This window comes from Vicugna pacos, chromosome X (assembly GCF_048564905.1).
Source record: "Vicugna pacos chromosome X, VicPac4, whole genome shotgun sequence".
NCBI lineage: Eukaryota > Metazoa > Chordata > Mammalia > Artiodactyla > Camelidae > Vicugna > Vicugna pacos.
In genome coordinates this window covers 38,405,322-38,430,898 of record NC_133023.1, presented here as the reverse complement: position 1 = coordinate 38,430,898, position 25,577 = coordinate 38,405,322, and the positions used below count along the sequence as shown (strand labels likewise).

At 37.8% G+C, this 25,577-nt stretch overlaps 1 protein-coding gene across 3 annotated transcripts in view; it reads right to left on the bottom strand.

Moving 5' to 3' along the window:
* JADE3 (jade family PHD finger 3) overlaps positions 1 to 25,577 on the bottom strand; it is a 130,757-nt gene that overhangs the window by 43,797 nt on the left and 61,383 nt on the right. For all 3 annotated transcript variants that reach the window (XM_006213416.4, XM_072956227.1, XM_072956226.1), the window contains exons 2-4: positions 21,818 to 21,874; positions 20,955 to 21,034; positions 5,964 to 6,121 (exon numbers count right to left, since the gene is read on the bottom strand). In XM_006213416.4, the coding sequence (XP_006213478.2) occupies positions 5,964 to 6,121; positions 20,955 to 21,034; positions 21,818 to 21,863 (284 nt within the window). In that variant the 5' untranslated portion in view covers positions 21,864 to 21,874. The remainder of the gene's footprint in view (positions 1 to 5,963; positions 6,122 to 20,954; positions 21,035 to 21,817; positions 21,875 to 25,577) is intronic.

Below are 25,577 nucleotides of genomic sequence, written 5' to 3'. Positions count from 1 at the left end.
CTAGGTAGAGGGACACTCTTTGAACGGTCACCAGACCATTGACCAAATCATCAAAAGCTCACAAGCCTAGTAGTATGAGCAGTTTTGTTAGGGTGATGTAGTAAGTGCAGTTTTTCCATGTACATTCTTGAGTGTAAATGAATGCTGTAATAACTTTCTGGATGACTGACCTTTGGTGAAAGGACCCACAATCACACCTGCTTAGTTCCACAGAAAGCAAGCCTATCCACCTGCTCCTTAGGGAGGGCCAGCTACTTCTGGCCCATGTGAACACTGCTGTGGCACTGAGGAGACAACAAAAGGAAGCTGCAACCACTCTAAGCTGATCTATAGCCTCTTCCAGTGTCTTATGCATAGTGAGTCCTCAGTATGTCTTCAGCTGATCTAAATATTTAGCAGGTAGAGACAATGTTTCATTTCCTAATGAGTAGATTAGAATCATTTATGAATAGCACAAAATTGGACAAATATCATAACATAATGTTTTTTTTAAAAAGGCTTGAAATAAATGTCTTAAAAGCTAACTAAATAATAATATCTTACAATAATAGCCCTAGGAATAGTTTCCCAAGATGCTCCTTCTCAATCTTGCCACTCTAGGTTGACTGCTTATCTACAAGACTCCATGTCTCATCTATGAAACAAAAGACAATTATAACCTCTGTGACAGATGATATTTTAAAAATCCCACATGTTCTTTTACAATGTGACTCTGCCACTCCCCCATTAAGTGGTGAAGTCTATTTCCCCTCCTCTTGAATTGGGGAGGGCATGTGACTTTCCACTTTCCACCAACAGAAAATGGCAGAAGTGATGCTATGAGGATTGCAAGGCTGTGTCATCAAAGGGAATACAGCTTTCACCTTGTTTGCTGGCACACGTGCATGTGGAGCCCTGTGCCTGAGGCCTGTAGAAAGACTGCCTGTGCTGAGGTTGCCATGCTATGAGGAAGCCAAACCAAGTGGAGAGGCCCCATGCAATCTTTACATCATCTCAGTCCAGGTGACAGATATGCTAGTGAATAAGCCATTAGATGATTCCAGCCCCCAGTCACTCTCAAACTTCAAGTCTTCCTAGATGAGGCCCTAGACATTGCAGAGCAGAGATTAGCCATCCTCACTGTGCCCTGTCTGAATTCCTGACCCACGGAATCCGTAAGTATAATAACATAGTTGTTTGAAGCTGCTAAGTTTGGGGGCAACAGTAACTGGAAAAACCACCAAAAGACTGCCTTAAACTTTAAATAAGGTAAATGTGCATATGGAAGTGCTCTTTACTGATTCTCATAGCTGAAAGCAAAATGGTAGGCTGCTGCTGCCTAAAATGGAATGGGAAAGGAGATATATGAAAAGTGGGGCAAGGAGAGCAGGGGGAGGTGAGAGAGGCATGATGATGAATTACAGTAGCAGAGCGGAAGGCAGGCTTGTGCTCCCATTTATCGGTAGGGGCTGTTCTTCCTTTGACTTACTATATGAAATCTGGTATCTTTTGAAAGTAGAGCCAAGAGGATCTCCTTTAATATTGAATATGGGGTATGAGGCAATGAAGAATCAAAGATGACTCTAGGAATTTTGGCCTGAAAAACTGAACAGGAAGGATGAATCCGCGATTAGTTAAACGTAGAAAACTACAGGTAGAACTAGCTTGGGAAGAACATCAGAAGTTCAGTTTGGGACATTTTAAGTCTGAGATATCTACTGGACATGCAAGTGAAAATGCTGAATTGGTTGTTATATATTTGAGTCTGGAGTTTACTGAAGAAAGTATTGCTCTCCATAACCCAGTTAGTTCAACAGTTACATTCCAAGGAGAAATAGGGGCCTCTCTGAATAGCTTATCATTCTCTCTCAGTATTACTAATGGCTCAGAAGTATATGACAAATAAATTGTTAAGTGAAAAAAGCAAGTTATAGAATGTTCCTATTGATTTATACATACATATGTATGTGTTGTATAAGCATATGCACTATAAAGTTCGTGTTTTATATTCTGATTATTTTGTTTTTACAGTAAGTCATTTTAATTCATCTATAATTTTAAAATCATTCACACACATACATAGTAAATACATCTTTAACACTTACAGTGTCATATAACTTATAATGCATGCTTCCTTTCAGCCAAACATGAAGCACTGCTTTCCTTCCATTGGAACCTTATTGCAACAGAAACTAATTTAAATATACAAATGCAAACCAAAAACAAAAATGAAGCTTGTTTATTATTGAGTAGCATCAAAATCACCCACAGTCTACCTAAAAACATGTAATGAGGTTAACATCATCTTTGTTGAACTTTCAAAAATTTCCTTGTGGTAATGAACAAACTGATCCAAGCAGCTGTAACTTAACAGTGTAAGCTGGCCCCATTTCATAATTCTCCATACCTTACCCTTAATCATTACATACACACACTACACGACCCTAAACTAAGAGACAAGAGAATTGCAGAAAGGACAATGGAACAGAGGGGGAAACCTAGTCGGAAAGCCAGAACAAAAATTCTGAAAGGATGTGCTCCATCTACTCTGTTGTATTTGCCCTCTGCCACTTCCTTTTAGTTATTACAGCATGAAGAGTAATTCTAGCACCAAGGAATCAGGTCAATTAATTTATATACATCCGGAATTACTTCTGTAAGTCCATTAGGAAATAAAAGTCTAAAGTGTTTTGACAGTCTTGCGGATTAGGTAATAAATAGTGTTTAGTTTTATTAATATTTAAATTTCTCTAGCTGATTGATTAATCTGTCTGTAGGCACTAAGACAAGTAACTCAAATACAAACATTACAAATATTGCTATTGTGATGGATTGAAGATAGTCACAAATCCTTTTAAAGTCCTTCTGTTGAGAGGTAGGGTCTATTTCCTTTCCCTTTGGTCTGGGAGCTCTCTGAGACTGCTCTAACAAAACATGGTGAAAGTAACACTGTGCCATTTTCTGAGCCCAGGCACTGAGACTAGCACCTTCCACTTCTTATATCTTGCAATACTCACTCTTGGAGCCTGGAGCTGCCATGTAAGAAGTCAGATTATCCTGCTGAGAGACCATGTGGAGAAGTCTAACACTAAATGGGAATCTGGGCAGTGCCAGATTATAGCATCAACTATATGGGTACAGGGGTGAACTTTTACAGTTCAACAATAAAAAGACAAATAGCCCAATGTTTTTAATGGGCAAAAAATCTGAATAATTTCTCTAAAGAAGATATATATAGGAAGTATGCATGGATGCAACAAGTAAAAATGGGACATTCTAGAACTGCTGTCAGGGAGACTTTGTCATCCTGTTCACCAAAGGGTCAGATTTGCAGCGGCCAAAGGCATCCATTCCAAAGTGAGTGTGATAGAACATCATAAAGAGGTGAACTGAGACGATTCACTTTGCAGTTTGAACAATAGTGTTTCACAGGAAGGGAAAACTGACTAAACTGAAAGGAGAAATAAACAATTCTCCCATGAAGCTGGAGACTTCAACCATTCTTAGTAAGTGATAAAATAGACAGAAAATCATCAAGGATATAGAAGAACTCAACACCATCAACAAACAGGACAGAACTGACATTTACAGACCACTCCACCCAATAGCAGCAGCACAGGCATTGTTTTCCAGCACCCGTGGAACATGTACCATAGTACACTGTATCCTGGGCCATAAAGTAAACTTCAACAAGTTTAACCAAATTGGAATTATATGGAGCATGTTCTCTAACACAATGGAATCAAAACTAGAAATCAACAGAAAGATAACAAAATATTCAAAAGAAAACTAAAAATCACACTTTTAAATAAAAGTCCCAAGGCAAAAAAGGTGAAAGAAGTCTCAAGGGGAAAATATATGAAAGTGAATAAAGATAAAAATACAACACATCAAAATTTGTGGGACATAGCTAACGCAGTGCTGAGAGGGAAATTTATAACACTTTATGCTCATACTAGAAAAGAGGAAAAGTCTCAAGTCAACAGACTAAGCTCCCAACTCAAAAAACTAGAAAAACAAGAGCAAAATAAATCCAAAGCAAATAAAAGGATTGAAATAATAGAGATAAGAGCAGAAATAAATTAAATTAAAAATGGAAAAGATAATGAAACAAGAAGATGGTTCTGTGAAATGGTCAATAAAAATGACGGACCTGTAGCATGCAAAAAGGAGATAAAATTGCCAATATCAGGTATGAAAGAGGGGATGCTATTTTTCATTTGCTTTAAGTGTGCCCATAATTTTTCACTGAAACATTTTTATAATGGTTGCTTTTACATCTTTGTTAAGACAATTCTAATATCTCTGTCACCTTGGTACTGGATTATCTTCGATCAAGTTGAGATCTTCCTGTTTCTTGATGTGAGTGATTTTTTTTTTACTGGAACCTGGACATTTTGGTTTTAGGCTATGAGACTCTGGATCTTCTTGAAACCTTCTGTTTTGACTGGCTTCCTCCAGCTCTGGCTGGAGATCAGGTTGGGAGTGAGAGGCTATTACCTCATTACTGCCAGGTGATCACAGAAGTCTTGGTTCACCATTTGGCCTGTGCTGACATCCAGGGTTGGGGACTCTCTGTTATTGCTGGGTAAGGCTGAGAATTCTGGCTCCCCATTAGGCCTCCACTGACACCTCCTTTGCTAGGATTGGTAAGAACACCTTACTACTGCTCCTTGTGTGACCTCCACTGATACTGATACCATGGCAGGGAGGATGTGTCCTCATTACCTCTAGGCAGTGGTAAAAGTCTCCTCTGATACTACCCTACATGGGAGGGAGAGGAATGCATCATTACTGCTGGTTTAAGGTGGAAGTCTAGGCTCCCCACTGTTACTGCTATGGCATATAAAAATACTGACAGCAAGGACACGTAAATGCCTGACTTTTGTGCTCATTCATGATACTGCTGTGATTTCTAGGAGGATGGTGTCAATGGCAATGAACTAGTGAAGGTTACGATGTGTGTTGGGCAAGACTGTGAAGCTTTCCTTAACAGAACATGGAGAGTCTCTCTGTGGGTAGGACAGCCTGGGCTTGGGTTTTTAGAAGTGATTTGACAAGCATTTCTGGAACATGACTAGGACCTAAGAACCTGATGCTAGGGGCCGAGAAATCAAGAATGTGGTCTCTGACCTTTAAGAACTAGTATGTACTAGAAATAGATAGATGTACAATGAAATGCTCAATTTCATTGTAACCAGCATGTCCTACCAGCTCCTTTATCTGATGCTATTTCTTCCCTTTCCTTCCTTCCCTCACTCATTCACTCAAACTTATACCAAGCATTTTATTTCATGCCAGCCTTTGTGCAAAGCACTGGGAACACAAAGACTAGTAAGAAAAAAACGGTTTCCAAAACCAATCATTACCTTTACTACTTCCTCTGGCAAATAAGCCCTTTCCCCTGTCAACAAAACCAAAGTCCTCTCCTACTTTAACTTTGAGTCTTTGTAAATGAATGCTGTTTGCCTATGGTTAAACCCAATTATTCCAGTTGTCCCCTTTCATTTCGATTTATGCATTTTATAAACTCTGTATGTTTCGGCCCTCTATTTATTGATGCTGTCACTATGAGGCCCCTATTAAAATGAAGCAACTTCTTATGGTGTCCTTTATTAACAGGATTATTATGGGGTTATGTAATTAATGCTCTGTTTCTCTTCAAAAACTAACACGTTACTGATTGTTGAATCAGACTTAGAAATCTTGGTCTCCAAAGAAGCCTTATCATAATTTCAGACTGGATTTCAAACAGTTTTATCCTGTGAATAGGACATATATCCCTAAATAAATGAGCTTGACTTTAACTATTGACCTGTCCTAGCCTGGTATCATCTGCCATTGGTCTGAGTGAATTGCTGAACACGGAATGTGACTCTGCATTATAAACGTATAATTAGCCACTCAAAGTCTCTCATCAAGCAGCACACAGATAACTGTAAGAGCATTCACTCTCTAAATCAAAAGTACAAGCCTGCAAATACCTGAGGGAAGGCCGTGGAACAGTGTCTGGACTGGCTGGTACCTGGACTCCTTTTTCCCATTCTTCCTTCCATGTATCCGCGAAGAGGTAATAGCTGTCAGGATTAATATGGTGAGAGTCTGGAATTTTCATGGCACTGATAAGGTCCTTCCGGAATACCTGGGAAGACATTGCACACACCTTGAGAGGACTATCACTATGGAACTAACACCATTTAATGTTCTCCTTTAAAAAAGACCATCCCCACTCAATCTACACTTCAACAAGAGACACAGTGATAACCTTCTGAATTGCCAGATCGACTTCTATTTGGAAAGGGTTTGAAGTATTGATAGGGAACTCAGCTTGTTCTAGATTTAATAAAGAACAAAGGGGTCCTGCCTGAATTATTTTCTTGGGCCTCCTTGAATTTAAATCAACAATACAGGTTACTCTTAAAAAGTCAGTACAAAACAATCCTTAACTCTCTCGTATTAAGCAACAAGTATACTCTGATAGCTTATAACTGTTTATTTAGTTATCACCTTATTTTTAAATTATTTACTTAGAAATAATTTTAGTCTTACAGAGAAGTTACAAAAATAGTACAGAGCTCCCATATACCCTTCACATAGTTTCCTCTAATGTTAACATCTTACATAGCCAGAGTACAATAAACCAGGAAATTAACATTGCTACAATACAATTAGCTGATCTACAAACCTTATTCAATTTTTATTAATTTTCCCCCTAATGTCCTTCTGTTCCAGAATTCAATTCAGGATTTTACATTGCTTTAGTTGTCATGTCTCCTTAGTATCCTCCAGTTTGTAACAGTTTTTCAGTCTTTCCTTGTCTTTGAAGACCTTGACACCTTTGAAGACTACTGGTCATGTATTTTATAGAATGTCCATATAATTTAGGTTTGAATGATGTTTTCTTATGATTACATTGAGGTTATTCATTTTGGGGGCAAGAATACCACAGGAACAGCGCTGTGCTCTTTCATTCCATTTTATCAGGAATGTATGATGGCAATGTCTTACTAGTGGTGACATAAAACTTCATCAGTTGGTTAAGGTATTATGTTTTGCTCGTTTTCTTCACTATTGGGTTACTATATGTCTCTTTGTAATTAGTAAGTATCTTAGAGGAGATACTTTGAGATTATAAAAACATCCCGTTTCTCCTCAAACTGTCATGGACTAATTTTAGCATCCACTGATAGATATCTTGCCTGCAACAGCTTTTCTATTTCCCTCAGTTCTTCTACATTTATTAATTGGAATTCCTCTGTAAGAAAGTTCTGTCCCTTCTTATTCATTCATTCAACCATTTATATCATTACAGACTTGTGGATATCTATTTTATTCTTCGGGTTATAATTCAGTATTATTATTTATTTTGATGCTCAAATTGTTCCACCTTTGGTCACTGGGAGCTCTTTCTAGTTGGCTGACACCTGTGCTCTTTTGATACAGCCCATCCTTTTTTGATACAGCCCGTCCTACATTACAACATGCCCCAGGCATGTTTATACCCTCTACCTGATAATAAAAGCTATTCATTTTATATAGCTTCATATCCTGTCACATTACTGAATTCTTTTATAGCTTGAGTTATTTTTATCATTGATTTTCCTATAGTTTTCTAGATCTACTTTCACATCATCTGCAAATAGAGTTTTGCATCTTCTTTACCTAGTTTATGTCTCTAATTGGTTTCTCCTGTTTAACTGCATTGAATAATACCTCTACTAATATTTGGGACAGTAATGAGGATGGTGAGTTTATCTGCCTTCCTAAAATTAGCTGAAATGCCTCTAGTGTTCCCCCATTTAACAGGATACTAAGTTGACAACTACATTATGTTTATTTTATAATGTTAATAAATTATCTTACAGTCCCTATTTTCTTGAATGTTTTATAATGCCTGGGTATTGAATTTTGTTAAAGGCTTTTTCAGTATATTTTTATATTATATATTTATATATAATTACATACAATATAATTATATTATAGTATATTATAATTCCATATATGGAAATAATATAATTTTCCCCTTAGATATATTAATATGCTATATGATAATACTGGATTTCTTAATAAAAACTTGCATTTCTGGAATGAATGTCTATTTGATCATGATATGTTCTTAGTATGGTATTGTATTGTTTTCTCATATTTTATTTAATATTCTTGTATCATATTTCTGAGTGATATTTATCTACAGTTTCCTTTCTTTCTATTTTTTTTGGACTGTCTGGGACTTTTAGGTTTAATTATCAGCACTATGCATGCTTCATAAAAGGAATTAGGATACTTTCCTTCTGTTACAATGCTCTAGAATAATCTGAGAATTATTGGGAATATCTGGTCCCTATGAAACCATCTGAACTTGCTGCTTTTTTGTGGGGTAGTTCCTTAATAATTTTCTCTACCTCTTTGGAAATTGATCTCTTTAAGCTTTCTACCTCCAATGGGGTCAATTTTGGTAATCTATATTTCCATGGGAAGTTATCTATCTTATCTAGGTTTTCAAACTTATTTGTACAGAGGCTTGCAAAGTATAAACAGTTCCACTTTGCACAGCCGTGTGCACAGGGGTGAGGAGGACAGGAATGGTATGCTTACTGTGGCAGCCAGGAGGCTCCCAGTGCGAGTGGAAAGGATCCCTAGCTGTGTGGAAAGTTCAAAGGCCAGAGGTATGGGTTGATGACATGGGTACAGCTAAAACTTACAGAAACAAAGAGATTCCCTTTAGTTCATTTGCTGCATCCTAAGCACAATTAGGTACTGATAATACGGGAATAAAGAGCCATCTAAAGTTTGATGTACTGTTATCCTCTGGTTGAAAGGACCTCTGGGTGACTAAGGGGCACAGAAATGTACTCACCAGCCTGGGGAGATGACTTAAATCGCTGTGGCAACCTAGACTTTGTGACACTGCCTTTTAAATACAGAAAAAAAAGTATGCCATGAATTCTTCAGCTAATGGGGCATTGATTTCAGTGATGAAGGCTTAGTTAATGTCTAAAAAATGAGGGAATAAACTTTCACATAAAAGCACACATATACTGGTCTATACCTCACCTACTAATTTTTAATTCTCGAAAAAAAAAATCAAACAACCACTTGTAGATTTATGACAAATGTGCCTACATCTCTGGAACATCAAAGCAAGAGATGCTATCAAGCAAACATTTTAGCCTTTAATGCTAATCAAGTTTCTCTGAGGAGAACACTGTCCAAGTTATGTGTAACATGAAAGTAGAGGCACAGAGCATGACACAATAAAGCAATTAATTCTGAGTTTGTGCAGTTCTATTTAAACTGACATTTCACAGAGGACAGGTCTGAACTATCACATAATCAAATGATGTCATTTAAATGAATAAGGACTCATTCCATTTGCTACTCTGCAGAGACAGCTCTGCAAATACCTGTTGGTTTCATTTAGGGAGGATTTAGAATTAATCATATGCTGAGCAAAGTAGAGAAGGAAACCAACCTTAAATATGCTGGTGACTAGGTGGCAACAAAATGACCTTCCTACCAAGAATTCTAGCCAATTAAAGTTAGTTGGGTACTGTGGAGGGAGAAAGCTAAGTCTGTAAGAAACAAAAAGTGGTGGCTTATTGCATAATGCTTTGTGTAAGGAGGTAAGAGAGGATCACAGACATATTCGTTAACACAGTTTGCACAGAGCTCAGTGCTCTGCGTGGCTAGCAGGAGAAACTGAATCACCATTTTGCTGAATACTCAGATTCATTTCTATAAATTACCAGAGTACCTTTAATGAGACAGTGGTTAAGAGGCAATGGCAACTGACAATTGTGCTAAACGACTGTCTTTGGAAAGACAATACCGTGGGGAATCCTACCTTAAATCTGGAAAGAATACTAGAGTCAAGTATTTTTCAACCTCTAAAGTATTTTATTATTTTTCATGTAATACACTTCTCAAAATAAATCAACTGATTGCAAAATCGTGCTTTGGGCTTGCTAACAATTACATAGCATAAGCCATGCCTTCATAGTTAATGCTTATGAAAATCTGTTCTGTTCAATTTCCTTAAGTAGCCTGGAAATATATCGCATGGGTTGAATGGTTCCCCAAAAGATATGTCCACATCCTAATTTCTGAAATCTGTGATTGTTACTTTATTTGGAAAAGGGATCTTTGCAGATATAAATAATTTAAGGATTCTGAGATGAAGAGATCACCCTGGAATATCCAGGTGGGCCTTAAATCCAATGACAAGTGTCTTTATAAGAGAAAGGCAGAGGGAGATTTGAGAAAGAAGAGAAGGCACTGTGACCACAGAGGCAGAGACTGGAGTGACTCATTGATCCACAAGTCAATAAATGCTGACAGCTATCAGAACCCAGAAGAGGCAAAGAACAGAATCTACCCCTGTCTCTGGAGGGAGCACAGTCTGGCTGATCTTGGACTTCTGGTCTCCGGGAACTGTGAGAAAATAAATTCCTGTTGTTTTAAGCCACCCAGTTCGTGGTAATTTGTTACAGCAGCCCTAGGAAACTAACACACACATTTACCGAACAGAAGAGTAAGTTGAAGACTCTAGAGAAAGAGACAAAAAGCAGAGGCCAATGAAATCTGGCCTTTGTCCACAGCTTCAGAAATATCAAACCTCCAGGGAACAGGTACTCTGTGAAGTCTAGGAAACCTATGACTACAGAAATACCAGTCAACTCATACTCATTTTTCTTAAGCAAATGTAGGCTAACTCTAATGACTATTATAATTTTCCTTTCCACCTTTAGAGAAAACTAGCAGACTTATATGGTAAGCTTGATTTCAATTTTACAAACTAGCCAGATTAAACAGCATCAGATCCAGGATTTCTAGAGAAGCATTTTTCACTCAAGGCAGAGTGCAAGAGTCTGCCTTATCTTGCTGTAGAAGTCAAACATTTCAAGTATGAGGCAGAACATAAAATGCTGAAGAGGGGATAGGAATGTAAGTTCAGTACTCAGGAAGATATCTGCAAAGTGATATGAAATATATTTACCAGACTGGTCTCATGAATCTACTTCTGATAAGAAAAGGCATTTTTTAAGTTTTAAAAATAAGTACAGGCAAACAAAATAGTTACAGAATATCCTGGGTAGAGGTGTGAGTTTTATACACATACAGTGGCACAGACATACACACATATTTGTTTATATTTTCATAAAGAAATAATAAAAGGATAAACCAAGAACTTCAAAAAAAGAATGGTTAACTCTGAGGAAAAGGGAGGAAATAGGGAGTATAGAGACAAAATCTGGATCTCTCTGAATGTATTTTGTTTCACACTTTGATATTTGAAACAGGCAAATGTTTTACATGGTTAAAATGAAATTAAAAGTCCTTAAAGAAAGGAAAATGGGTCCAAGGACAGACAACCCGAACTGGTCTACTGGTTTCACCGCTTATAGTTTTGAGCAAGTTGTCTAAATTCTGTGTGTCTCAGTTTACTATCTGTAAAATGAGGATAATAACACTTACTTCATCCTACGAGGCTGTTGTAGAGATTAAATAGGTGAATTTACATAAAGGGCCCAGCATGGTATTGGGCTCATCATAACTGCTAAATAAATTCTAGCTATAGTTATTTTATTATCACCATCATAGTCTCAGCTTCACTTCTAAAAGCAGAAAGAAGTATATAGCTGAGTTCTCTTATCTAGTCCATAATGTAATTAATTGTTGATGGGGTAAATGAGATGTGAGTTCATGGCTCAACTAAACGTGCATGGTTTGACTCCCAGAGATAATGTTCCAAAGCAAGAGTCCCACTGAACACTCTGACTAACATTCTACAGATCATGAGGCAATGCAGAAACTTCATAAAATAAAACATGGCTAAAGATAAAGAACATGGACCTACTGTATAGCACAGGGAACCATATTCAATACCTTGTAATAACCTATAAAGGAAAAGAATCTGAAAAAGAATATATATATGTATTTATACACTTTGCTGCACACCTGAAACACTGTAAATCAACTATACTTTAATTTAAAAAAACCCACATGACTATTTGTTGTTAAAGATTATGAATGAGGGATCTAGGTGTTCAGACACTGACCTAGGTAATGAAGTTGAGAAGTTTTACAAGTTCTTGATTATGTGCCTATTTTATATGCACTGGTAGTTTCCCCAAAAGTTCCTGAAACAAAAAGGCTTTGTATTTACCAGATATCTGCTCATTTATGGTCAAAGAGGGGATTCACAGGCTAACATACAGCCCAGAAGCTATGCCAAGTCCAACAGTGCATGCACATCTTGGCTTCTCAGATGCTCGCAGAAACAAAAGGGGGCCTCACTATGAATTCAATTAGAATATCAATGCTTAACCTGACAGAGCCACAAAATGAAAATGCCTTTCATGGACAGCTCTGGCTTTTTACTGTTTTCATTAACATCTCTCAGTGGGCAGTTTCTTAAAGCATGGCTAGTCTGAACATTTCTGTGACATTTTTTTAGAGGAAAAGCCAAAACACTTACTTCCTGTATGACACAAAGGGGAACACTGTCTGGTCCATGTATAATGAAGCAGAGAGATTGATCAATTTTGATTCACAGTCACTAAATCTGAAACTATACATAACTGATGACAAACAGATGTGTCACCCCAAAAGCCTTAAAAAACATCTGCAAACTTACTTATATGTTTAAACTATATTTAATATAGTTTAAAGGGAATTAACCCTAAGTGATTTTCTTAGAATTATACAATCTTAAGACAAGAAAAGATTTTTCAGGTTATCTAGAAGAATCAACCACTTAAAGCAGAGAAGACCTAGCAAAGAACACAAGCTTGTTCTTATATGGTAACAAAAGCACACTGTGTCCCACGTTGATTTTTTTCCAATGAAGCAAAGCTTATTCAATTTCTAAGTTTAAAACTTTAAAAATCATGGAAATACTTAACAAAAAATTTAAAATAATTCTTAGGTTTCTTATAGAGAATAAACGGGACATTTTTGATGGCTATGGGCTGACATCTTTTGGAACATCAATCATCATAAAGCAATGTATTCTGCGCTGCTTGGGTAGGGCTGATTATTCCCCTTACCCAATACTATCTCCTCACCGGATACCATACAGAGGCATCTGCGTCCTGGTAACGGAGGAGGGGGAGCAATTGAATCTGACCTGAAGATCTGAGCAATTTTCACACAGGAGATGAAAACTGAGGTTTGCTCTGAAAGTTTTTCTCCCATCCTTCAATGTCCCTTTTTGTGCAATAAGCATGCATTTACAAGGTTGGTAGTTTTTATCTACTGTGGGTCATAAAACCAAACAATCAAGCTTGTTAGAAATACAACCAAAGTAATATAAACAGGCTCTACTTGAGGGTATGCAGTGTTCTCTGCTGAGTTAAAATATATGAACTTTCGCTCTGTTGCTATGAAAGTCTTAGACATAATAAATGAGACTCTGGTCCTACAGAAGATATGCAGTCGATCTTTCACGATAGGTTGATATGTTTTATAGACCAGTCAGACTAATATTAGGTGAAAATATCCAGGCTTTTGAGAAAGAATGGAAGACTTCTTAATAATTCAAGTTGGTCATCTAGTAGTACTCTGTGCCTTTTCTAGGGCAGTTGGTTTCTAAAAAACATCTTGAAGAACATGAGCCCTTTTGAGAATCAGATGAAGGCTACTAGCTCAGAAAAAAAATACACACAAAAACATTCCCTTAGAAGTCTGTATACAATTTTCAAAAGGTACCAAAGCCCCTGAACCATATGTGGAATTCACATACGCCTAGGAAACACTTATGTAGAGGATAAATCAGGAGGAGGCACACACACAGGAATCTCACCAAAGCACTAAACATCAAAGGAAATATTTGTCTATTAATGCAGCCAATTAAGCCCCAATGGAAAAGATCATTTATATTGCATTTCAATGACTAACTCACAGTAAAAACATAAGGTTTCATCTCAGACCTGTAGAATCAGAAAAAAAGAAATACCCATCCTTACAAGAAGAAAAAGTCAGGAGAGGCAGCAAATTAATGATTTTTTGTGAACCCACTGGAGAAATGAGTCACAGGACAAATGGTCAACTAAAAGAGAGACAAGCAAGCCCACAGGGAGACACAGGACAAGAGCCATTTGCTTACTTGGGGCAAAAGCCACAGCAGGAACGTTAAACTAGAAATTCTGATATGTCTCTGGGGGCCAAGTAGGGACTACTATCAGAATATAAAGTTTCTGGGGGCTGTAGCCTCAGGGGGTTCCCACCTTCTTGTAAGCTTTTTCTCCAGCAACCCAGCTGGGCTCTCACAGGGAAGATGGGGGAGACCTGGAAAAAAAGCTCCCTAGTGGCGCTGTCTGGGCCACTGGTGCTCAGTGTCCTGGCTCCCTTATTGAACAAAAGACCTAGACTGCAGAAGGATATCACTGGAGTAATCTGACTAGTTCTGGGGGAAGGAAAAAGCACCTAACCTCGGCTTCCCAGTGTCACTCAAGGGGAAAAAAACCTTAATCTACAGGAGGACCTCAAGGACATAGACTGAGAACACCAGAGGACACCTGCTGCAGGCAGACGGGAGAACAGCAGGCAGGGTCAAAAAAGCTCAATCCCTGAACGCTGCCTCCCTCACTTCACATCCAGACACAGGACCGCTAGACACTCTGAAGACTGAGACGTAGTCAGATTAGAGAGCGCCACCCTTCCCCAAACCCTACCAGCACGCCAAAGTCCCCAGTGATGACAACAGCAGCTTACAGCTGGGAGAGCTGCAGAAGACAGACTCTCTGAGGACAAGCACAAAGGGAAAATTCTAAGTCAAGAGAGGAGACAAAAACAAGGTTACTAGAGGAATTTGAAGTCTCTGGTACCCATAGCAATAACAAATTTCAAACACTTTTGTATACGGCTGGTGGGAGCGTAAACTGATGAAGCCCCTTTGGAAAACAGTCTGGCATTCCCTCAAATGGTTAAACAGTTACCGTATGATTCAGCAATTCTACACCTAGGTGTTTCTGAAAACATATGTCTACATAAAAATGTGTACATGAATATTCACAACAGCAGTGTTCATAATATTTCCAGAAGGGAGATAACCCAAATGTCCATCAACTAATGAATAGATAAACAAAATGTGGTATATGCATACAGTGGAATATCATTCAATCATAAAAAAGAAATGAAGTACTGATACATGCTTCAACATAGATGAACCTTGAAAATGTTATGTTAAGTGAAAGAAGACAGAAACAAAAGGCCATATATTGTATGATTACATTTATATGAAATGTCCAGTACAGGAAAATCCATAGAAACAGAAATTAGATTAGTGGTTGCCAGGGGCTGGGAGTAGGGGGATTGGGGACTAACTGCTAATGGATAGGGGGTTTCTTTCTAGGGCGATGAAAATGTTCTAAATTTAGATTGTGGTAGTGGTTACCCACACAACTCTGTGAAAATACTAAAACCCACTGAACTATACACTTCAAGTAGATGAATTATATGCTGTAAGAATTCTATTTCAAAAAAGATGTTTAAAACTTTTTTAAGAAAGGACAATTGTTGTGGCATCAATGGATATCACCTGAGAGGTCATGGCATCCACTCCCATCCTGCAATAACAAGGTGTCCCTCCTCTTCAGTGTGGTATCAGCAGAGACTGGGTAGGAAGCCTAGACTGTCACCACTGTCCATCAGTAACGTGGTACCCCTTAACACCACCACTCTCCCCTGCTATCAGTGGAGGCAACAAGGTGGGGATTTCCATTCCTGCCAAGTAGTAATGAGACACCTTTCCCTTTCCCAAAGAGATAACAGAACTAATTTCCTAGAGAGATAACAGAACTAGGATGGGGAGCATAGGAATTCTGTAACTGGTATTAAAAAGTCAGAACCCCTCTTCCCCACTGGCCTGATTATCATGGAGGCTTGCTAAAACAGATTTAAATAAGGCTTAGTGTCTGATAACAGAATACCAAAAAAAAAAGCCCAGGATTCAACAGAAAATCACTGATAATACTAAGAACCAGGAATGAGAAGAGACCATCAATAGACACTAACACTGAGATGACACAGATGTTGGAATTATCTGACAAGGATTTTAAAGCAGCCATCATAATGCCTCAACAAGAAATTACAAACACTTTTGAAACAAAAAAATGGAAAGTTTCAGCAAAGAAACAGAGGATATAAAGAATAACCAAATGGAAAATTTGAAATGGAATAATATAGTAATGGAAATAACAAACTCATGGAATAGGCTCAATAGAAGAATGGAATTAACAGAATAAAGAATCAGTGAAAAAGAGAAATCACTCAATCTAATCAACAGAAAGAATATATGCTAAAAAAAAAAGTCTGAAGGACCTGTGGGAAAATAACAAAAGACCTAACACTCATGCAACTGAAGTTTCAAAAGAAGAGAAAAAAGGTGGAGTTGAAAAACAGCTAAAGAAATAATGGCTGAAAATTTCCCAAACTTGGCAGAAGATAAAACTTAGATTCAGGAAGTTGATTAAACCACAAACAAAACAAACCAAAAGAAATCCATGACTAGGCACATGAGGATCTAACTCTGGAAAACTATAGACAAAGAAAAATATTGAAAGCAACTGGAAAAGAAATGACTGATTACCTATAGGAGAGTAACCATTTGAATGAGAGTAGATTTCTCATTAGAAACCATGCAGGCCAGAAGGAAGAAGCACATTTTTCAAGTGCTGAAAGAAAAGTTGTCAAATCAGAATTCTTTATCAAATGAAAATATCCTCCAGGATGAAGGTGGAACCAAGACATCCTCAAGTGAAGGAAAAACTAAGACAATTTATCACCAGCAGACTTCCCCTGAAAGAATGGCTGCAGGAAGTTCTTCAAATAGAAGGGAAATGGACAAAAGAAAAGATGAAACATCAGGAATAAAGAAAGAATAAGAAAATTAAAATACTGGTAAATACTATAGACTATCCTTTTCCTCTTGAGTTTTATAATAATATTTGACGGTTGAAGCAAATATTCTAACATTATCTAATGTACTTATCAATGTACATATAGAAAATATTTAAGATAATTATAAAGGTGAGGGGTGGATAGATGAACCTAAATAGTGGTAAGGTTTCTTTACTTCACTCAAAGTGGTAAAATGTAGAGACCAGAAGACCGATTAAGTTACGTTTGTAAAAGGAAGGTCCTCCCTTTTAAAGATTGCTTCCCAAGAGCTACCACTAAAAATCTAGAGAAAGATACACCCTTAGAACTACTATCGAAAAATCAACATGGAACTTTAAAAACTATTCAAGTAATCTCCAGGAAGACAGAAAATAAAAGAGAAACAAAAAAATAGAGAAAACATAAAGAAAAACAAAAAAAAAGCAGACCAAACCAAACTGTACCTAAAGTTAAATATAAATGTTTTAAATATGCCAATTAAAACACAAAGATTGGGAGGGGTTGAGCCAAGATGGCGGAGTAGAGAGACTCACAGTTCGCCCTCCCCTACAAATACCCCAAGAAGCATATCTACAAACCCATTGAATCACACAGAACACCTGCTGAACTCTGGCAGAGTGTCTCTCATTTCGAAATACAGGAGGATTCTCACAAAATCCGATAAACAAGTTTATACTGTACAGCACAGGGAACTATATTCAATATCTTGTAGTAATTTATGGTTAAAAAGAATATGAAAACAAATAATGTATGTTCCTATATGACTGAAGTATTACGCTGTACACTAGAAACTGACACAACATTGTAAACTGACTATACTTCAATAAAAATAAATTTAAAAAATACAGAGATTGAAAGAGTAGATTAAAAATGATGCAACTATATATCATCTATAAGAAACACATTTCCAGTAAAATCATATATATAAACTGAAGGTAAAAGGATGGAAAAATATACCATATACCATGTAAACATGAATCAAAAGAAAGCCAGAAACTCTATGAATATTAGATAGATAGTGCAGACTTCATAGCAAACAAAATTACCAAAGACAAAGAAGGACATTACATGGTGATAAATTCACCAAGAAGATGCAGCAATCCTAAATATGCATGTACCTAATAATAGAGCTTCAAAATACACAAAGCAAAACTGTTAGATCTGAAAGGAGAAATAAACAAGTCCACAATTACAGTTGGAGGCTTCTACAGCCCTCTCTGAACAATTGACAAAACTATTAGGTGGAAAATCAGTCAGGATACAGAAGAATACCATCAACAAACGGGATCCAATAATAGCAGAATACATATTCAAGTGCTCATGAAACATTCATCAAGATAAACCAAATCGTGGGCCATGAAACAAACCTTGACAAATGTAAAAGAACGGAAATCATATAGACTATGTTCTCTGACAAAAATGGACTCAAACTAGAAATCAATAATAGAAAGATAGCAAGAAAGTCTCCAAATGCTTGGAAAGTAAACAACACACTTCTAAATAATCCACGAGTCAAAGAGGAAATCTGAGGGAAATAAATATACTGAATTGTATGAAAATGAACATATCAAAATTAATGGGATGCAGCTAAAGCAGTATTCATTCAGAGGGAAATTTACAGCACTAAAATCCTTGTATTAGAAAAGAAGAAATTAGGAGTTTGGGATTAACATATACACATTACTATATATAAAACAGATAAACAACAAGGACTTAACTGGATAGCACAGGGAACTATATTCAATATCCTATAATAACCTATAATGGAAAAGAATCTGAAAAAGAATATATATATGTGCGTGTGTGTGTGTATATGTATAACCAAATCACTTTGTTGTAGACCTGAAACTAACACAGCATTATAAATCAACTATACTTCAATAAAAAGAAAGAAAGAAAGAAAGAAAGAAAGAGAGGAAAAATCTCACCTAAGCACCCATCTCAAGAATCTAGAAAAAGAACGAAGGAAAACTAAAGCAAGAAGGAAGTAAATAATAAAAGTAAGAGCAGAAATCAATGGAATTGAAAAGAGCAAAATAACATGATTTCACTGATTTATAGAACAATTTGAGTAACACAATAAATTACGTGGTATTGGATTATAACCTAAAGTATAAAATAAATACCCATGAGTCCATACTGATATAAATAAGCTATTAAATAAAAATTGTAAAAGAAGAAAGCATCCAAGGAGATTCTTACAATTGCTTAATTTTGGGAAACAATCAGATTATCTAACATAAAGCTCTTGCAACATAAAATTTCAACAAACAGTAGCTATGAGAGGTAGGTGTGATGATGTCCATGTTACAATGACAAAAACAAATTATTTCAGAGAAATGAAATATGCCAGCAAGGCAAAACATGGAATTAATCTCTTCTAATGCTGAGGCTAGTTTTGTTCTATAATATCATATTTTCTCTCTTGTAACAGAATGTGACATATAAACGAAAAAATTTGCTTCCAGTAGCCCAAGTCCTCTATCTCTTGCAATAAGAGACTAATATTCTCACTGACATGAAGGCAGCAGGACTTAAGACCCAAAGCTCTAGAGTCACTTTATGTTCTAGGACTAATTGTTCTAAATGCAAAAGAAACAAGGTTTCTTTCTCACCATTCTGTAGTCAAAACCTCCTCTGGACAGATGGAAAATCTGTTTTTCTGCTCCTATTTATGTGCATTTTATTCCCTAAGTTTTTCTGCATGATACAGACATGTATAAATACACTGTTATCTACCATGCCCAGAAAGATCCCTAGCAAAAGATGGAAATAAAAGGAGACCTCTGAGAAAGTGACAAATGCTCTCTCTGGCTGACACACTAAAGCTACACCCCTCCACTTGCACGAGGGCAGGTGGAACCTGTGACTTGTTTCTAATCAATAGAATATGGCAAACATGATGATATGTCACCCTCTTGATCCGGTTATGTTACATGGCAAATGTGATGGGATGTCATTCTTATGGTTACGTTATATAAGACTCAGGCTTAGCAGAATGGAGAAAAGACCGTCCCCTTGCTGGGTTTGAAAAAGTAAGTTGCTATGTTTTGAGAGGATCTATGGAGAAGGCCACATGGTAAAGAACCATAAGCAGCCTCTAGGAGTGGAGAGCAGTCCTCTACCAAAAGCCAACAACAATAACAACAAAAATAGGGACCTTAGTCCTCCAGCTGAAAGGAGATGAATTCTGCCAACAACCAGAATGCACTTGGAAATGAATTCTTCCCTAGTCAACCCTCCAGATGAGAGTGTAGTCCAGCCAGCACGCTGACTGCAGCCTTGAAAGATGCTGAACAGAGAACCTAGTCATGCTGCAACCAGACTCCTGACTCACAGAAACTGAGATGATAAATGTGTGCTGCTTTAAGGCACTAATTTTGTGCAACAGTTAACTAATACATTCTCTTTTCCTTTGCAGCCAAGGAAGACTACTTATAGTCAAAGTGAAGATACACAAAGTCAGTTTCTCATCGTATAATTATCACAGAGGAAAGTCTACAGGATCCACTAAACCATTACCAAATCCAAGTGCAACCCTGACACTTTGCTGCCCTTGGGGCAGAAAATGACTGGTTTCACAAGGATTGACTCATTTTTCCTGGGCTGGTGGTAGCGCTCTGAAGGCTGTGAGGACCCACCACAGCCCACAGCCCTGATCTCCAACCTAGTCTTTTCCTTCTCTGTCTACAACTTCCTCATCTATCTTTTCCTGCACTGTGTCCCACCTGCCAGTTGGCTCTTTCCAATCACAGGCCAGATCTTTGAATCTTTGGGTCCTTCCCAATTCTCCACGTCTGGCTCCCTTTGACTTCTTGGCTAGGGAAGGCTTTATATTCTAAAGCCAGGCACTTAAGTATCATCACCAAAATGAAAGTGAAGATTACTGTTTTCCGCAAAGAAAAAGAAAATGGAATCTGTCTTGAAAAACAAAAAAGTTCATCAGAAAACAAGCCTATCCATTGGTACATGGTTTATTCCTTACATCTCCAAATCTGGGTATGTAGGTATATAAGCAGAAGGCAGCTCTCTGTCTATTTTTTTAAGTCTAAAAATTTAATATCTGATCTCACCTCAGCAGGTTTCTTGTGTTCATTTGGAATTTTTGACTTGTTCCTATACATTGAGCCAGAAGTAAAGGAGGTGGAAGGACCTGCAAAAGATAATTAGAAAAAATACTGAGACTTATTACCTGCTAATATAACTAAATGTCATCTAAGGGAATATGAAAGATATGACAGAGAAGAGCACAGCGACCTCATATCACTGAAGAAAATAGTTAAACTGCAACCAAGAAAGCCTCATAATGGGGTTTAACGACATTTACAGGTGACCTCCCAGGGTGTAAAAGCTTCAGCAATGTTAATGCTGAGGAGATTCAATTCGGTGTAATCATACCTCATAACAACTTGAAATAACACAATTCATGTTCCATCTGGAGAGAAAGTATCTGCAAAAGCAACTGAAAAAACTAAAAATGTGAAGCAAGTAATCTCTGTATCCTTCAGCACTTCCCCAGATGCTACTGTTAATAAGGTTGTTGTCTTTTACAAATGATGACTCACCGAGTCAAACACTTGGTACCTGAGCTACAAATAGAATTGCAGGGCCTACAATTTATGCTAGTCTCATACTTTTCTTCCTTTCTTGAAAAGTACTTTTAAATCATTGGTAGATTTGGCTTTTGTTGTTTGGGTAAATAAAAAGTGGAAAACAAAATGCTATAGGTCACACAATGCCAATTCTCTCACCTAACTTATCTACTTCTTATGAAATTTAAATGAATAAGAAAAATGGTACCCCAAACTTTCCTTCCTAGAAACATTGTTTTTTTAACCATTGAAGGAAGCATGAAACAGCCTGTCCTCAAGTCAAAGAAAAATCCTCAAGGAGTACAGATACAGAGGTTTACCAGCTGGTGGGCGGTTCTACTCACTCTCGTCTGAACTGTCACTGCTGCTGAGAGTTCTATGGCGTTTCATCCTGGAGCATCCTGGGAAAGAGAACAACACTGAATAAAATAGTCAACATGCACACACCCATCCCAGAGGGTAGTCAATACTGCCCAAGAAGCAGCAGCAGGCGAATCACACAAATCAAATGGTTTCTGTTAAGAATATTCTCAAACGACCTTAGAGTGATGGGAGAAGAGTACTACCAGATTCTCCAACATAGAGTATGTCAAAGCCTGGGTGACACGGCATATTAACTTTAGGAGGAAACCCAAGCAGCAGTGGATGAATGGTACAAGATTGGCTGGAGCCTTAGATGTGGCCACACGACCACTGTCCACCCAAAGATGGGCAGCCACAGGGCCATCATCAGCCAGGTATCCCCAATAAGGGAAGAGTAGGAAAGAAAAAAACAGTCACAAACGCAGAGCTGTCAAGGGCCAAGTTTAAAACGCATGAGACATAGCTGGCTGAAGAAAAAACAAGTGAGGCATGCCCCACTTTTAAAAGCACAACCCACTGCTTTTCTGCCTGCCCTTTCTCCCTCTGTCTCACCTTCTCCCTGTCCCCATTCCACAAAACACTAGCCTAATTTAAAATTATCTATCTTATTGCAAGAAATGCTACAGAAAGCTCCTATATTGTGAAAAATACATAATATTTTAAACTAAAACTTCTAATGGTTTAAGCATCATCCCATGGTGTGTGCGTGTGTCCAATCTGTCCAATGACAGATTAAAGAAGAAGGCACCACCTTTCTGGGAACACATTGGCAAAAGAAGGTAGGAAAAAAGGAAGACAGAGTTAGACACTTTAAGTCACAAAGGAAGTGCTCAAAATATAAACTAGAAAAGACAGTGATACAGTCAGTAACGGACATTCTTTCATGTGCCACGGTATACAAAATGCTAGTAGGGGCAATCACAATTCCACAAGGAATAAGGTCAGGGCTACTGCTTCCAAGCCACTCACAGTCTACCAAGGAGACAGAAATCCAACTACAAGGCCACTATGACCAATTAGGAATAACAGAAACAAAACTGCATATTAAAAAGCTATTAAGAGTTCCATTTCTGGCATGACAACGTGAAGCACTTTGTGGACCCACTCCTCAGTGAAACTGGTGGAAATTATTCTAAAAATAAACAAAACCCCTCATTTAAAATCTCTAGAAATGGTCCTCAGGGCAAACAGCAAATGAAGAAGTATTTATTAAAGAAAATCTACTACAACTCAGTACATAAAGAAAGAGTCTCTGCTATTTGGACCTAGACCCACTCCCTCCATCCCCGCTCCCAGCACAGATCTCCCACCAGACTGGTGCAGCCCAGAACACAAGAGCTCCCTCTCCTCCAGCTCCCAGTTGCAAGGCTTTCTTCCTGGGAGGAGCAGACTGTCTCTGTTTCTCATCCTGTCCCCAACTACTATCTGTTGCTGAGGCTAAGTTCCAGACAAGTATGGCTGAGAGATGGGGTTTCCTTCTTCCAGGTGGCCCCAACTCCTGAGATGGAGGCTAAGCCTTGGCTGTGGTACCACCAATACTGAGGCCCCAACTGTCCTGGCCCCAGCTTGCAGAGTAGAGGTTGTACATTAGGAGAGGCAAACTTAGCAGACCTGGGGCTGCCACTTAGAGGGAAACACATCATTGTCCCCACCCTCTGGGCAAAGTCTCTGAGCCTAGCAGGAGAAGTAGGCCATAGAACAGAGGGCTCAAAATCTTCCCCCAATGGAACTGACTTCATTTTCAACAGTGCCTTGGCCTAGGCTAGCATGCTGGAGAGAATCAGGGAAAGAAACAGCTGGGAAGAACCATCCTGGGGTCAGAAGAAATCTCTAATACTGATCTCAGGAATCCCTTCAAAGGAGCCCTAATTTGACTAGATCAGTTTGGGGAGCAATTTGTGCCCCAGGGCATTATTAAAAACAACAATGCAATCAGCCAGCAATTAGTGGAGTTCAACAGCTGTGAAAGAGTCAGAACGAGCCCTGCCCAAACCAGTCACCCCAGGGTGACTGTGGGCATACCAAAGGCTGCACCCCTATGAAGCAACATCGAGACTTCACACTGCAGGGCAAGGGGGGAGAGTATTAAACAGACTTCAGTAAAATAATGCAGCCAGTCACTAAAAAAGTAAACAAATAAATAACAATAAAGAGCCTTGGGGGTGGTAGGTAGTACAGTAGGACTGTACTGAGTTGCTACATTATATTATATCAAAGGTTCAGTTTCCAACAAAAAATTATGAGACATACAAAGAAATAGGAAAGTATGACCCATACACCGGCAAAAAAAGCAGGCACCAGAAACTGCCTGTGAGTACAACCAGATGTCAGATTTAATAGGCAAAGACTTCAAATTATCCATATAAATATGTTCCTAGAACTAAAGAAAACCATGAACCAAGAAAAAAGATGAAGAAAAATGAACGAAGCCTGAGAGTAATGTTGGACACCATTAAGTACACCAACATATACGTAATGGGAGTACCAGAAAAAGAGAGAGGAAAAGCAAAAAAAAGAAATATATGTATCTTTCTTAAATGGCTGTAAACTTCCCAATTTCACTGAAAACATTAATCTGTACAACCAGGAAGCTCAACAAACACCAAGTAGTTTACACTACCACCACCACCGCTACTACACCATACTACTATTTGCAAAGAGATGCACAAATAGACGATATATCATGGTCAAACTGCTGAAAGCCAGATAAGGAGAAAATCTTGAAAGCATCAAGGAGAAAATGACTCCTTACTTATAAGGAAACCCCAGTAGGATTAACAGGTAGCTTCTCATGAGGAACAATGGAAGTTAGAAGGCAGTGAGATAATATACTCAAAGTGCTCTGTAGAGACGTTGGCACATATCAGTGAATGTATTAATAAGAATCATGAAATTGTACACTTTCAATGGGTGAATGGTATGATATTTAAGTTATAGCTCAATAAAGCTATTATTAAAAAACTAATAGGATTAGCACAAGTATCAAAATCATTAATCAATGTTCTATGTGTCCTACTGTCAAAGTCAATTGAATATTTCTTTTTTTAACTGCAATATAATTAACACATAACACTGTTAGTTTCAGGTTTATAACAAAATAATTCAGTATCTGTATATATTGCAAAATGAAGAATATTTCTTTCAATAGGATGTTAACCTCCCATCATATAAATTTTGGGGGCAATATTTGGCTTCCAGTGCAAAACTTAAAACGTTCACTCTTCAGAAATGCAAACAAAAACAACAATAATAACAAAACACTTTGCATCAAAAAGTAGCATGTAGTTTAAAGTCACAACGAAGGTATAAATTTAAAAATAAAAGTAATGTATTTTCTAATTATTCCCTACTGAACGCACAAACATACCTAGAGTAGCACTTTAGTTTTCTGATATCATTGAGATGTTCCATATATGTAAACTTTCCACATAAATGGTGTGTCCAAACATTTAGAATCCTATTTACATTGGGAATATTTTTGAAATACCCATTTACTAGTAGTCGATTGCTGCAGTAACAAGTTACCACAAACTCAGTGGCTTAAAACTACACAAATTTATTATCTTACAGTTCAGTGAATCAGAAGTCTGATACAGGTATTACAGGGCTAAAGTCAAAATGTCAGCTGGGTTGCAGTTCTTTCTGGAGGCTCTAGGAGACAGTCTTTTCCTTGCGTTTTCCATCTTCTAGAGGTCACTCACATCCCTTGGATCCTGGCCAGCTTCCTCAGTCTTCAAAGCC